This window comes from Spizellomyces punctatus (genome assembly GCF_000182565.1).
Source record: "Spizellomyces punctatus DAOM BR117 chromosome Unknown supercont1.1, whole genome shotgun sequence".
Taxonomy (NCBI): Eukaryota; Fungi; Chytridiomycota; class Chytridiomycetes; order Spizellomycetales; family Spizellomycetaceae; genus Spizellomyces; species Spizellomyces punctatus.
Window position 1 is genome coordinate 2,092,206 of NW_015971537.1, and position 14,103 is coordinate 2,106,308.

Below are 14,103 nucleotides of genomic sequence, written 5' to 3' on the forward strand. Positions count from 1 at the left end.
GAGTTTCATATTCCTTGATGGACCGATAGATGCGATCGTTGATAGATCTCGCTTTGGTACATTCCCATTCTTCTCATCCTTCTCGTCGCTACCTTTCCTAAAACCGTTGTAAAACATTCGCCGAAGCATGCGATTATTGGTTGTTGTTGGGTCTTGAGCATTCAATAGGGCATATGCAAAATGAACGCAAAACACCCTTTCCCACACGACCTCTTCATTGCATAATCGATACCATGCTCTGCACACGCTTGATAACTTGCCTCTGTCATCATAGCTTCTTATGGCAGAGGCCAATATCTGCGCCTGTATTTCATCGGGCAGATCAAGCAACGTTGTATCACCCTTCTTACTGCCTCCACCTGCGGGTATTGAAGTCGACCGGGTATTCGTCGTAAGACGTGGTGTACGCGATCTTCCCTCGTGACATAGTCGCCAAATCTCCGTCATTAGCGGTCTCAGGTTTAAGCAGTCGCTCTTGTCAGAGTGAGCAAAAAAGCACTCTCGTCGCGCTCGCAATTTGCAGGATTGACCTCTTGAACACCATGAAACTGCGCGCTGATCATGCCGAAGAGTACAATCACTTCCTTTTGGACATCCTTTTGGGTGTTTTGACACCACGCCGTCCTCGATTGTCCAATAATTTCTGCACAGCGGCCATTGTTTGGATATCTTTGCGCGGTAGGAAATGATGCGAGGTGTTAAAAACGTACTTAGGCGATCAAAGTATGGATTTTCAACGCTCTGCTTATAGCGGTGAGGAAGTTGGAAGAAGCAGAGAATGTGGTCGTGGGAGCGCATCGGGGCGATTGGGCGATTTGAGAGCCATTTTCTCACGCTGATCTCTACGATGGACTTTTGTCACTTGCCCCTCCTTAGCAACGCTGTTGCTATGCTCGATCCAACCTGCGCGATGCTGCCTTCTCGTTCCAAGATCACCTACAGAAATGAGGCATCTGCTCAACGTTCTTCGCTCACCCACACCTGGAGCTATTCTCGCATGTCCCTCTCTACATTTCAAAGCCGCTTTGCGTATCAAAGGTACTTGCGCGTTCAAATACTCGCCATCGTCGTGTCGCATGTTGTCTTACATGAAGTGTGTCATAAACAAGTCCCATATCGGACCTGGTCACTACAAGAATGCCGTCGTCACTCGACAAGACCTTCCCAACAAGCTTCAACACATTGGCGACCGCGTCCCATCACCAATGATACACTACTATATGAGAACCCCGACCAGTCGTTTTACCGGGTGGCATACTTTTGTGCGGGGGGCCAACTGCTTCTGTGGTTGACGTTTGCTGACTGGTGCTGGAGAGAGCTTCAAGTCTCAAAGGAGAATCCGGACGGCAGGTTGGTGAGCTTTGCTGACACTTTTCATTGGTTCTCATATTGACTCTATCGTACCTTTATGAATAGTAAAGAATACGTCTTGGCGCCTAGACTGGAGCGAACAGGGGCTGCTGCTTTTTGTCTAAGCATTGGGGGGCTGTTTGCGGCTGCAGTACATTTATGGAGCTCACGGTATGAACGCTTGATTGTTTGGTAATATCCTTGAGTATTCTTCTATAACTCTTATTCTAGGAGAGTTCGAGCGCTGACGGTATTGAAAGGAGGGCAGTACATTGGGATAGATACTAGCAACCTCCTTGGCAAAAACCGCGTCGTCATTCAAACAAGACGGTTGCGAACTTGGGAACGGGCTTACAAGTACGGCGGTAAGTAGCGACGTTGGGCGTTACAATTCGCTGGCGTGCGCTCATCAGCCTATCCACAGATGCAGCACCAGCAGATCGCTGGAAGGGCCAGACTTCAACATTCTCCAAAGTTGCTGGGCACCGAGCCTACATTATCCTAAAGCCAGAAACGCATAGAACGGGTTTCATGGTTGATCGCAGCGGGGAATTTCTAGAACCTCAGCTGTTTGATTTTCTCTTTTACAAAAAGGCATAGAATGAAGATCCCATTTATTTATCTACTTACACGCTATAATACAAAATCAACTGCTCCCATGAGTAGCCCTACATTATGCTAATGCCCTGATCTTGAAAACTCGACAACGCCTCTGCCGCTCCATGGGCAACAGCTTCATCATTGGCTAACAATAATCTCTTTAATGCTTTGACAGCACCCGCCGCCTCTAATCGGCGTGCGTAATCCGCGTTAGCCTTAGCAAGGTTCTTCAAGCATTCCACTCCGCGGTGATGCAATTCCGCATGCGTTTCTTCCTCTTTGACCATGCCCATGACTACCTCGATCCCGCGACTTTCCTCCATTATGAGTCTACAAGCATTCTCACTTGAACTCAGGATTGCCAGCGCACCGGCTGCCGCACGCCTTGTTCCAAAGTCCTCCGCATCCGAAAGTGCCACAAACATTCGAAGTCTATGAGATTGACCCGCGTTCGCGTAGCTGTTATATACCTGTGGGTCAAACATCATATTGCATAACGCTTCCGTCGCGGCTCGTCTGATCATCTCATTGTCAGAAAATTGAAGATACTCCATGGCTTTTACCCCGCCTGCTTGTACGATTCTTGTGCGAACCTCATCATTCATGCTCGCCAAATTTGTGAGTGCCATTAGTGCTTCGAATTGCCGTAGCCCATTTTCACCATTACATAGTGCTATAAGCGGTCGGACGATCTCGGCAGCGCGCTGACCCTTAAAGGCTAAGTTCGGATCGACGGTAATGGCCACTTTTGCTAGAGCCTGAGCGGCGATTGCGATGCCCTCTGGAGTTCCGCTCTTTGTGAGCTCAACCAATGCTTTTGCCCCACCTTGCTGCACGATAACGCCATGAAGACGCTTGTCGGTTGCAAAGTTTAGAAATATCTGGGATATTGTATCACGAATTCGGGGACTATCTGATTTGGCTAGGTGGACCACCGCGGATATGGCGCCAGCTTGAGCCGCCATGAGCGCCCGCTTGGCCACGGGAAGATCATCGTCAAGGGGGTCAGGCTTCTCTACAGAAATGTCCTTTGCCATCTCCCGTAACTTGCGGACTTGTTCTTCCTCCTGGGTAAGCTTCCGCCGGTAGGATGTGAGGTTGGCGATAATGGTGACTACTCCAAAATGTAGTGCCCGATCCTCCGACGTGACAAATCCCAATAAAGTTTTCATAAAGGAGAGGTTGTATGCCAGTTTTTCCTTTATGGCAGGCTGCATAGTCAAGTACGCGAGTCCCTCTACCGCCCGCAGCTTTGACGTAGTATCCGCTTTGCCATCACTGAGAGTGACGACGAATGATTCAGCCATAGTCAAAGGATTCAAGTCAACAAGCTTTCCCAAATCTTTATTTGCAGAAACCAGTTTTGTCACTGTTACAGAGGCAGCACTCCGCAACCGACCATCCTGCTCTTTGATCATTTTCTGCAGAAACGGTGAGCACGTATTGGCCACAAGGGTCCTGCAATCCTTCTCCGCACAAGCGCTTGAAAGTACTTCTATGGTGGCCAGTTGGATTTCTACTGGCTCAAATTCGATGCAATCCATTATTGATTCCAACAAGCCAGGTTTCATCAAGATCGCACTCCCGTATGAGCTGCGAGCTTGGAAAACCGCAGCAAGGGCAAGTAAGCCTTTGGATTTCTTACTAGAATTTTCTCCGTCCAGCCAGTCTCGAATGAGTCTGTAGCACGCTTCCTGGACTGCCTTCTCGTGCTTGTCGTCAACTTGCTCAAAGATGCGCGCGAGCGCGGCCGGGACCAGGCCGCGTATTTTCTCGTTACTGTCATCAACCAGTCCAAATAAAGCAACGTTCTCAGAGCTTCGCACTAATGCCATGGCGAGATCTCCATTGGCAATCGCCTTAATCAGGCCACCGAAAGATGAAACCCGTACAACGTCGCTGTGCGATGGCGCCAGTCGCCGCGTGAGAGTCTTGATGATGAAGGACGCGTTATCAGTGAGGCCTAGTTGTGATAATTGACCAGATGCTTGAAGGACGAGAGTTGACACAATATCGGTCGCTAATTGCACGGACATGGCGTCCTGTTCACCCAAAAACAGGCTGATTGTTTCCTCTGTAATGTATGGCAGTAACAGGGGAGCGTGTTCCGGAATGTTTGCAATGTTCCCAATGATGGAAAGCAAAGCAGCCTGCAGCGATGGGGCTCCCTGTTCTCCATTGGTTTCGCGCTCCCGTATCATTGCAGGAAACAAAAGCTCTACTCCACCTTCCTTCACTAATCTCCCACAAACATCTGGCTCTTTGGAAAGCACCATTAAGCGTTGTGCGGCTTCAAACGCTTGTCGCGTCTTTTTTAGTCGGTCCTTATCATCGTTCGATATAGAGCCGGTAGCCTGTAATAGGAAGCCTTTCAGCGAGACCTTGTTTGACGCCGTCTCCTCTGACGTTGTCCTAAGCAAATCCCGCATCGCGTTGATTGCGTCTGCATTATTTCGGTCCAAGCTGAGCGCTGTCTTGATATCTCTGAGAGCCTCATCATACTTGCTCACCGCTTTGAACGCTGCGGCGCGCTTGAGGAGGACCTGAGCAGACAAACTCGTCTTTTGCAGCTCTATCCTTTCCATATCAAAGGGCGAGCAATTGAATACAGGAGACACACATATTCAAAGAACAGTGATGTCGTCGTGAATAAGTTACCTGCAGTCAGGTCCTCAATCGTCCGCTCCCAGTTCCCTTGACTTGCTTCGGTATCTTGAATGTCGGGTGATCCTAAAGCAGATGCGTTTGTTACTGATCATACCACTACAAAAAGACCGGCCTCTTTTCTCAAGTTTGCAGTGCAACCTACCATGAGAAGCAGCCATCTTGGAATCCCAATGCGTTCAAAATTCCGCAGAAGAATTCGTTGAAGAAAGTCGCCCAAAAAACTCGTCGCCAGGCGGTTATAAAGGGCAATAAACTGAAAGCCCGTCGGACGCGTTTCTATCGTAAGCGAAACCAACGATCGTCCATCCGCTTCTTGCTGGGCTTTTGGTTTTTGAAAACGCTGGTGGTGTGGTCTGGCATTCTTTGCTTATTGGAAAGGATTATACCCACTTGAGATTGCCAACTCGTCGCAAACAAGCTTTGTCAGTGAGCACACTGTGAGTTTTCAAGGTGGGTTTGTTGTTAATTTACTTGCAGGTGGGGAATCTATCATAGCGTCAAACCATCATCACCCAACTGACATCCACGTACACCAGAGTAGATGCTATCCTCAGATCCATCAATGTCGCTTGGTCACAAAGCTCTCCTGGGCAATGTCGGCTCGTTTGGCAGGACGGCAAAGGGATTTGGACCTCCGATGACCAATATGATGGACACAACGTCTGCCATTGGACTTTCCTCTGTTGATCCACAGCTAGGCGCAGGAAAGGAGCGAGACAAGGGAACTTCCAGTGTACTATTCAATATCAGCAAAAAAGAAGCATACACGCCAAATAATGGGTTGAAAGTCTTTCAGAGAAGATTGAGGAACGGATACAAAATTGGGCTGTATGTCTCTTCACCATTGTATGTCAACAAGAATAACGGATGGAAACTAATCCTTATACGTGTAGTTACAAGGAAGAAATGAACGCAGCCAAACTAGTGGATACCAACCTTTTGATCTTTGGTGCTCCAAGGGAAAAGTTTACGATGGCAGAGGTACGCATCCATAGACTCCATTGTTGAAGAAGAAGTCGGAACTAATCATCGCATGTGGCAATATTTTTATGTACGTGTAATAGTTCAGCGCCTTGAAGGCTTACATGGATCGGGGAGGATCTATACTGTATTTAACTGGCGAAGGAGGGGAAACCGCGTTTGAGACAAACTTCAACTATCTTTTAGAGGAGTACGGGATGACGGTGAATCCAGGTAACAACCCCATATCAGAATAGTGAATGCTCTCCAATGCTAAGGCACTACTCGCATGAAAAGATGCCGTAACACGAACGGTGTACTACAAGTACCATCATCCGAAAGAAGTCTATGTGTCAAATGGCGTATTGAATAGAGAGCTTAATCGGGCAGCAGGAAAGAAAGTGGGGCCGACTGCCTTGGAAGGATTGCCAGAAACGGGCAAATTCAATGCCTAGTACGTTGTCACTAAAAGTCTGAATTCTGTTCACATTGCCGGCCTTTTTAACCAACACAATACATTCTCAGTGCCCTCACTTTCGTCTACCCTTACGGTGCCACCCTCAACGTACAAAAACCTGCCATACCCATTCTCTCATCTGGTACAGTCTCTTACCCGTTGAACCGTCCAGTTGGCGCTGCATACATTAATCCGGTAAGCGTTGCGGGACGGACAAAATACTAGTTGCATTCATGCTGATTCGTTTAGTTTGGTAGAATGGAAGGGGGAAGCTTGTTGTCGTAGCATCGGCACAAATGTTCTGCGACACGTACATTGAGAAGGAGGAGAACGGGAAGCTACTGGATGTGCTGATACAGTTTTGCACGACAGGTACGGGGTAGTTTAGGTTGTTTGCTGTGTCATCATCGCCCACACAAACACATTTGTCTGTGTCCTAGATAAGATCATACTGAATAGCATCGACGCCAACGAACCAGATGTACGCAATCGGTTTCTTTCTCTGAAAGGACATACTTCCATGCCAACCAAACGTTTTTTCTCTAGATATCGGATTACTACTACCTTCCCGAAACCGCACAGATTTCCGAAACGCTCCGATCATGTTTGCAGGTCCGTGTTGAATATTGGATCACAACCCCATCAGCAGCAGGCTAATATCTTCGATTCTCCTCATAGGAAAGCGAAGAACTCCCTAAAGACTTTACAACCCTCTTCGATATGAACCTATTTAAATTTGATACGAGCTTGATACCAGCGGCGGTTCAGCTTTACGAGGTGCGTCAGCCATGAATTGATTAAACTTTGCGAAAGATGGTTATTTAAGAGATGATCGCCACTACACAGGATCTGCGACTAAAAAAAGAGCCATTGACGCTAATACAACCACAAGTAGGTGTCCCTTAACGATTTTTTCCAAATAGATGATGTTTATTGAATGAAATCTGTTGCGTTTTGCAGTTTGAAACTCCGCTTCCCCCCTTGCAACCCGCTATTTTCCCTCCAACTCTCCGCGACCTTCCCCCACCCGCTCTCGAGCTCTTCGACCTAGACGATGCATTTGCCAGCGAACGCGTCCGTTTAGCTCAACTGACCAACAAATGCAATGATGACGATCTGGAGTACTACGTACGAGAATGCGGACACATCCTGGGCGTAACGGAACGATTAGATGCGGACAAACGCACCGCGAAACATATTGTGGAGTTTGTTTTCCGAAGTATAGTCAACTGGAAGAAACTCAACCAAGGGTGATCATGATGGTAATGAGAAAGACAGGGGGAGCCTTTGCACGAGTCAATTGTACTTAAATATAGAAAGGACGAGCGCAACAGTCTTTCAAACAAAAGCAATCATCCATGGGTGTGTGATTATGATGAAGAAAAATGCTAAATTCATATTGTGCCAGAATATACATGAAAGGTTTGTATAACACTAAGGTAAAAGTGATTGTCGGAACTCTAGTTCCTCCTTTTCTACATCTTCCAACAACTCTGGAAAGTGCTCCTCCACAAATTTGCCCAAGGTACCCTCAACATTTCGAAGTGACTTTTTTTGCTCACCAGTAGCTACGGAGCGAGTCTCTCGAAGGGCTCTCACGATTTTACTGTATAATACCCCGTCCAACGGGTATCCAGCGTTAACCATATCAAGCATTGTACTCATGATCTTGCTCGTCATGCCGCTGCGAGCCAAAAGCTGCAAAACTGCAGCATAACCGTCCTTGTCTAGTGGTAGCTTTGCATTTTCGACGAGCTTGACTGCCTCTCTTGCTACCTTGTCCAGTTTAAACTCAAGGGCGGTGCGCAAAAGTAGAGTGACGGTAGGAGCGGTAATATCAATGACCGACTCTTCCTTGAGCCGATGCAAGTCCGTAAAGATGCGTACAGTGTTTATAGGGTCACCTTTCCGTCTGTGTGCATCCATTGCGTATCGGTAAGCCTGCTCTGGTGGTGCGACATCTCCAGACGTAAGCACCTCGTACAGGGCAATCACCAGGTCGCACTTGTGCAACGCCTCCTTGCGCTCGACAGGCGATACATCCAATTTCTTCTCCGCCGATACTCTGCTCTTCTCAATCTCCTGTCCCAATGTCATCATCAGCTTCTCAAATTCATCCCGGTGCTCTATGAACGCCTGTCCGACCGAGTGTACATCAGACTTTGCTGACCGGCGCATTCTTGACAAGACTGACACCGCTGGAACCAAGCGCCTCGAGCGTACATTGGCATTGATCAGTGCAACAGAGATCTTTGGTTCTGGCTCGATATTGGCCTGTATCATTTCGTTGAAGATCCGGGTTGCCGCTACAGCGTCGTTTACGACAATGTAACCTTCCAGTACGATGCCATAACTTCTGGCGTTCGGTTTCACACCTGGCGCTATCCCAAGCCGGAGTTTGTCCCAGTAGGTTTCCATCACTTCCGTATTGAAAGTCCTGGCGGCTGCCTCTAGCACAACGTTCAACATGGCCACATTGACTGGTGTCCCATCCAGCTGCATTTGTTCCAGAACTCGCGCAGCGTCCTCGACTTGTCCCGCATTCGCATACGCCTCTATTATTGTCCGGTAAATGCTCGGAAAGATTTGGTTACCGTTTCGTCGCATTTCTATCAAAAGATTCTCTGCATCCAAGATGCGACCTGCACTACACAACGCAGACGCCAATGATTGATACGTTACAGAGTCCGGTTGTATCTGCACCTTTATCATCTCACGAATATCTTGAATGGCACCCTCCACATCGCCCACTTTTGTCTTTGCATGAAGAGCAATGGTGTAAATGTGCCTGTCAGGTGCTAATCCGGCGTCGACCATTTCACGAAAGAGCTCCTTGACTCGCTCATTATCGCCCAGTCGTGCATAACCTCCCATCAAGGCTGAGTATATGAAACTGTCAGGCGCTATCTTTCTCTGTTTTAGCTCCGCAAACCATCTCTCCGCAGCCTCCATGTCCTGATGTGCCGTGTGCATTTTGATCAGATGGGTGTACGTTACCGCGTTGGGTTCGTAACCAAGATCTGTCATTTCCTCGTAGTATTTCCAGGCCATCTCAGGCTGATCAGCCGCCGCAAAACCAGAAATCAACGTATTATATGACATTACGTCCGGGGCGACGCCTTCTTCCACCATGCGATTGAAAAATTTGACAGCGGCATTCAGATTATCGGATTCGATATACATCTTCATGAACAGGTTATAGGTATGCATGTCTGGTTGCAATCCAGCCGCAACCAGCTCAGTCAACACACGTCTCGCTTCTGCTACTTTGCCTTCTTGCGCATGGGCCCTCATCAACAGGTTGAAGGTTTGAGTAGTCGGTGAAAGACCCAGTTGCTTCATCATGCCAAAGACTTGGTACATGAATTCAGTCTTTGGTGGATCATGTTGAACAAGGAGCTTCATCAATTTCGTTAATTGCGGTATAGTCAGTTTGGTACGTTCGCCTTCGTCTACGATAATATCTCTGAACTTTAACCAGGCTCCGACTCGGTCATTAGCTTTTAGCGCGGCTTCAAAGGCGGGCATGTCTGGTGGATACACCTTTGAGCCTTCTTCCCACGCATCGAGTTCCGCCTCGTGGTCCGGATTCGTCGTATCGTTATTGGTTTTGGTAGGTATCCACGTTTTTTGTTGCCGTGGTCCACTGCGACGAGAGTCGTAACGCACTTCTGGCGGTCGCTCGGGCAACTCTGGTCTTATTGACCCATTGAAGATTTTGACTTTTCTTTCTTGCTTATTGTGCCCTCTTCCCCGTTTTCGCTCACCGTGTTGGTACTTGTTTGCACTCGATGCAAAACCTCGATGTGACAACAATGGCCTGCGCAGAGTCTGTTCATTCTTGAGCAGCAGGTGCTCGGGGGCTGTCAGGCGAGCAGTGAGGCAGCGCAGGCATTTGAGATTTGCCAGCAATGTCATTTGTCGAGTAGATCAAATGTCAAAAAAGCCCGTCCTAATTGGCTTTATAATCGGACCCTTAATTTTATCATCGGAGGATTTTGGAGCTTTCGCGTGAAATTCATTGACCCGCTAGGCTTTCTTGTTTTTTTTCCATTGCGCATCTCGCTTGCACATCTGAGGCTTTTGAAGAACCAAGAACAACGACAAGATGCACCGCTGATCACTAGGAACAAACGGGGGACGAGAAGGATACTGTTGCGCATCTGTCTCGAATTTGTGCCAAGCGAATAACCGCTCTCCCATCTCTCCTCGTCGCATAAAACCATGTTTGATAAAATATATAAAACTATTTTTGCTGTCTCCACGCGGCTAGTATCATTTCTTATTGCAATTGGGCTACTCGGATTATGCGGTCTCGACATTTTTTTACGGATTTACAAGAATAAATATGTCCTTATTGGTGCAGGGTCGAGTGTTTGTCTGTTGGTGAGTTTGATATGCGTATCTATATAGGGTTCGACTCTAACAAGTTGTTGATTTTTTGCATGTGCTAGGGAGTTGGTGCACTCTTGATCATCTCGTCCCGCAAGTTATCTATCCGCTCGGCACTCCAAGATACACCCAAGTTGTATGTTCCTATCAATCCCTCAGATGTGCCAAAGGTAGGGTGGTCATTGTAGTTCGGTAAGCACTCGATCATCTTGGACTTGACATTACACCTTCCACCAGCGAGTATATCGTCTTATCCAAGCCGATCTTTCCAAAGTTGCCAACATCTCACTCGAAGCAAAACCACGACCTGAGGATGCGCTTGACCTTGGATGGGGCAAGATTGGTGAGTGGTACACACCAGTTTCTACGACGGCTTTAAAGGACTGCTATTCATCAAAGCTCTTTTGTTCAATTGTGTAGGATCTCAGCTGGAGACCATCCATTACAAAACAGCTGCCATTCAAACATTTGAGTTGTTAGGTAAGGGTCATCATAAAACGGGGGTGAAGACTATGCTGCGGCACACATTTCGCATAGCTTGGCCTCCACTGTAGGATCTACGGCGTAAATATCTGACGCAAATGATATTAATCTAGTAATATATTTACCAGAAAAAGCGGCAACGGAGATATCACCCTTTTACCGGCGAGATCCGAGTGTGAGCGCAAGGCGATATATTGAGATGCTGATTGCCGAAACCGTTCTTCGAAAAGATGTTGCACACTATTATATTGATCGCTACGAGCAGCTGCGGTTTGGACCTCGGCAGATGAGCGAGGCAGAATACAAGGAGTTTATGAAGGTTTTTGCTTTGCTATTTAGAAGGTGGGCCTTGCTTGTTTTTGGTGTCACGTTGCAATGTGTCTGCTTACCCAATGCGCTGCATAGCCTCCGATACCCTGAGTTACCTGGTTGATCATGACGAGAGGTTGGGCAACAACTGTCGACCACTCATCCCTTGGACAGCAAGGGCCAGATCAACCGAGGCTTAGCAAACCTGCCGTTGACCAAAAGTCGGACGCAAACCGACCAGTGCAAATTGTATCGTCTTTGGTGCCAAATCTCTTTGCAGGTAAGCATGCACGACCCTGTCTAGAGTCTTTCGCCTTGCTCATCCCCTGTCCTTTTCATTCCAGTATCGAAATCAAAATCGACATTTTTCCTGCACGCCATCAAACCAGATCCCATTTGCTCATTGCCCTAGCTGGCCCTAGCTGGATAGGCATGCGTGAATGTACCGCTTTCCTTAAAGCAAACATGCATATCATCATCAGCAAAACCACGTGATATGACGCGACTAAGCAACTAAGCATGAATGTAATAGCGCCACATTTGGTTAAATGAGCGTGAATGGAAACACAACGCGACCAGAAGTGGTGGCTGTTTGGCCTTCCCCCATCTGCCCATTTGGTTTTTTTTTTTTTTCAAGAGATTTCCATTGGGCCAGCAACGACCACAGGAGAAGGATAAAGGTGGAAAGGTGGAAATCGACAGCGGCATAGAAAGTGCTCTTTGTAGACAAGTTAGATTATTATTATTAGAAAAGAGCTTGAAAAGTGAACTACAAATACCCACATGGAGGAACCAGCAATAGCGTCAACCACCATGACGTTGACGCCGACGTTTGGGACAATGGAAGGATTCGAGGCCTTTCGCCAAAAGGTCCGGACTGAAGACCGGTTCCTGTCATTGCAATCGGCGACCATGACCGACTGGTGGTTGATGAAATTCTTTGACGGAGCACGAGGGAATGTGGACGTTGCCTGCAAGATGCTCGAAAAGACGTTGGTGTGTATCTATCCTGCTTTTACTATGCCTGATATTGTTCTGACCCGCACTCGCAGCAATGGCGTATCGACTATGCATACGGAGACCTTCCCAATGAGGATTACACTGCCGATTACGAGACAGGCAAACTCTACTATCATCGGTTTGCTCTCGATGGGACACCGGTACTGATTTGGAGGATTTCGAGGCATATCGCTGATCCAAAGCTGAGTGAGCGGACGGTTCGATTCATTGTTTGGACCATGGATAAGGGGATCCGAGAAGGGTAGGCCATTTTTCGTTTGTTTTTGAATGTATGTTGTTGGGCTGTAATAATAGAATTTGTGTAGGACCATCACATCCCGTATCACCCTTCTCGTCGATCGCTCATCAAGCGCCCAACAAAACATTGAGAACCTCCACTTTTTCCGGCTTCTCACGTCAATCCTCCAGACCCACTTTCCCGAAATGCTCCAACGGATTGTTATATTCCCCACCAACTGGCTTCTATGGACCGTCTGGAAGGTCGTCAAACCCTTTTTGGATGTAACTGTGGTCGAAAAGGTTGCGTTGGTGGGGCCAAAGGAAGTTACCAAAACGTTGGAGACAGTGTGGTCAGGGGAGGACTGTCCTGAGAGATATGGTGGGAAATGTGTTGATTGGACGGATGACGGGGTTGTTGGAGACGGTGTGGAGAGTTTGAAGGATTCTGCGGTTGCGGTTGAGCTTTTGACTGGGAGTAGCGACGATGGCGGCAAAAAGGGCGGAGACGGAAGCAGTAAGGGGTGGGGTGTTGGACGAATGAAGAAGATGTTGAGTCATGGATCCGAGAAGGACTCTTAATGGGCACCAAGTATCTTTTTTTTATTTCTTTTTTTTGTTATTGTTTTTAGTCCGTTTGCGATACGGATTCTCTCTATTGGTGGTCTCTATATACAAAAAACTTTAAATACAAAAAACATTTATCTACACAAAAGCTTTTGAAGATGCATTCCTAGCAGACTTGCATCGGATCAGATGCTGCCTCCTCTGGTAAACGCACCTGTTCTGGCACTCCCAAAGCATCCATTAATAGGAGACTCACATGCGGTATATACCCCGCAGCGACCCGTGTGCGTTTAAGAATATGCAAAGCAACATTTTGCTGAGTCTGCTGGTTCTGTTGTAGCAGTGAGTTGGACTGCACGACAAAGTCCATTTCAACCACATACCTCCGCATCCACAAAATAAATAGGCACATCCTCTGATATACTTGTAACCCATTCCACAACTTCCTTTCTCGCCACTTTGATCTCATCACCTATGCCCCATTTCAGCACACATTATCGACAGGCCAGAGAAAGACCATTCTATTTACCGAAAAATCCAACAACCACCACCCTCCCCAGAAAGTACTCTGGCGATATACACTGCAGGTTCCTCCGTAAGAGATCAAATGACGTTCGAGAGCTCATATCACATGTACATGTGATGATATCAATATGGGGACGGGAGCTTTTGGGGCTCATGTGTTCAATATGGGAAACGAAGCGGCTAAAGAGGGGGTTAAATTGGGCAAAGGACGAATCCGAAGAGGTATGACCTACATTTCCAGATCCAAATCAGAGGGAGCGAGCATATTGGCTAGCGAGTCTTTATGGGAGGTTTTTGAGCCGGCGATCTAGCGTGAAAGGTTTAGTTTGAATGCCACCAATGGGACGAGGCCGAGCGGTATTACGAGTATGGCAGCTGGTTTGAAATGTGGGTCGGTGGGGAGAGCGAGAACGTTGTCGTAGAGGGAGATAGCGTATGGCTCCATGATTTCTTTCAAGAACTTCAGTTCAAATCAAGAGCGAAATTTGGAAATCAAAAAAGTCAAAACAAAAATCAAAAAGAAATTGGAACACTCCAAATATCCGAAACATCGGACT

At 47.4% G+C, this 14,103-nt stretch overlaps 7 protein-coding genes across 8 annotated transcripts; 4 read left to right on the top strand and 3 right to left on the bottom strand.

Moving 5' to 3' along the window:
• The first annotated feature begins 928 nt into the window (after nucleotides 1–928).
• Nucleotides 929–2,062, top strand: SPPG_00819 (uncharacterized protein). The gene is made up of 5 exons (XM_016749147.1): nucleotides 929–1,038; nucleotides 1,110–1,350; nucleotides 1,417–1,521; nucleotides 1,582–1,715; nucleotides 1,775–2,062. Exons 1-5 carry the CDS (start codon nucleotides 945–947, stop codon nucleotides 1,948–1,950), a joined length of 750 nt encoding a protein of 249 aa, XP_016613189.1. The 5' UTR covers nucleotides 929–944; the 3' UTR covers nucleotides 1,951–2,062.
• On the bottom strand, nucleotides 1,875–4,870 carry SPPG_00820 (uncharacterized protein). Its single transcript, XM_016749148.1, has 3 exons — nucleotides 4,760–4,870; nucleotides 4,609–4,680; nucleotides 1,875–4,522 (listed from the first exon to the last, which is right to left on the bottom strand). The coding sequence occupies exons 1-3, from the start codon at nucleotides 4,773–4,775 to the stop codon at nucleotides 2,019–2,021; spliced, it is 2,592 nt and encodes an 863-aa protein (XP_016613190.1). The 5' UTR covers nucleotides 4,776–4,870; the 3' UTR covers nucleotides 1,875–2,018.
• Nucleotides 4,871–4,942: 72 nt separating this feature from the next.
• Nucleotides 4,943–7,385, top strand: SPPG_00821. Of its 2 annotated transcripts, none has more exons than XM_016749150.1 (12): nucleotides 4,943–5,094; nucleotides 5,154–5,445; nucleotides 5,511–5,598; nucleotides 5,682–5,811; nucleotides 5,875–6,031; nucleotides 6,103–6,229; nucleotides 6,292–6,406; nucleotides 6,475–6,515; nucleotides 6,581–6,646; nucleotides 6,713–6,811; nucleotides 6,881–6,925; nucleotides 6,995–7,385. In XM_016749150.1, the coding sequence occupies exons 2-12, from the start codon at nucleotides 5,159–5,161 to the stop codon at nucleotides 7,286–7,288; spliced, it is 1,449 nt and encodes a 482-aa protein (XP_016613192.1). In that variant the 5' UTR covers nucleotides 4,943–5,094; nucleotides 5,154–5,158; the 3' UTR covers nucleotides 7,289–7,385. The 2 variants fall into 2 exon arrangements, with proteins under 2 accessions (XP_016613192.1, XP_016613191.1); XM_016749149.1 differs by having other exon boundaries at nucleotides 4,943–5,067.
• A 19-nt stretch (nucleotides 7,386–7,404) lies between these two features.
• SPPG_00822 (pentatricopeptide repeat domain-containing protein) lies at nucleotides 7,405–9,970 on the bottom strand. Its single transcript, XM_016749151.1, has one exon. It carries the CDS (start codon nucleotides 9,950–9,952, stop codon nucleotides 7,469–7,471), a length of 2,484 nt encoding a protein of 827 aa, XP_016613193.1. The 5' UTR covers nucleotides 9,953–9,970; the 3' UTR covers nucleotides 7,405–7,468.
• Nucleotides 9,971–10,258: 288 nt separating this feature from the next.
• Nucleotides 10,259–11,342, top strand: SPPG_00823 (uncharacterized protein; the record flags this gene model as incomplete). Its single annotated transcript, XM_016749152.1, has 6 exons — nucleotides 10,259–10,420; nucleotides 10,489–10,596; nucleotides 10,664–10,769; nucleotides 10,847–10,906; nucleotides 11,038–11,251; nucleotides 11,315–11,342. 6 exons carry the CDS (start codon nucleotides 10,259–10,261, stop codon nucleotides 11,340–11,342), a joined length of 678 nt encoding a protein of 225 aa, XP_016613194.1.
• A 659-nt stretch (nucleotides 11,343–12,001) lies between these two features.
• SPPG_00824 (uncharacterized protein) lies at nucleotides 12,002–13,036 on the top strand (the record flags this gene model as incomplete). Its single annotated transcript, XM_016749153.1, has 3 exons — nucleotides 12,002–12,214; nucleotides 12,271–12,479; nucleotides 12,544–13,036. 3 exons carry the CDS (start codon nucleotides 12,002–12,004, stop codon nucleotides 13,034–13,036), a joined length of 915 nt encoding a protein of 304 aa, XP_016613195.1.
• Nucleotides 13,037–13,040: 4 nt separating this feature from the next.
• SPPG_00825 (uncharacterized protein) lies at nucleotides 13,041–14,081 on the bottom strand. The gene is made up of 5 exons (XM_016749154.1): nucleotides 13,911–14,081; nucleotides 13,780–13,853; nucleotides 13,551–13,726; nucleotides 13,405–13,493; nucleotides 13,041–13,352 (listed from the first exon to the last, which is right to left on the bottom strand). The coding sequence occupies exons 1-5, from the start codon at nucleotides 13,989–13,991 to the stop codon at nucleotides 13,188–13,190; spliced, it is 585 nt and encodes a 194-aa protein (XP_016613196.1). The 5' UTR covers nucleotides 13,992–14,081; the 3' UTR covers nucleotides 13,041–13,187.
• Nucleotides 14,082–14,103: the final 22 nt, after the last annotated feature.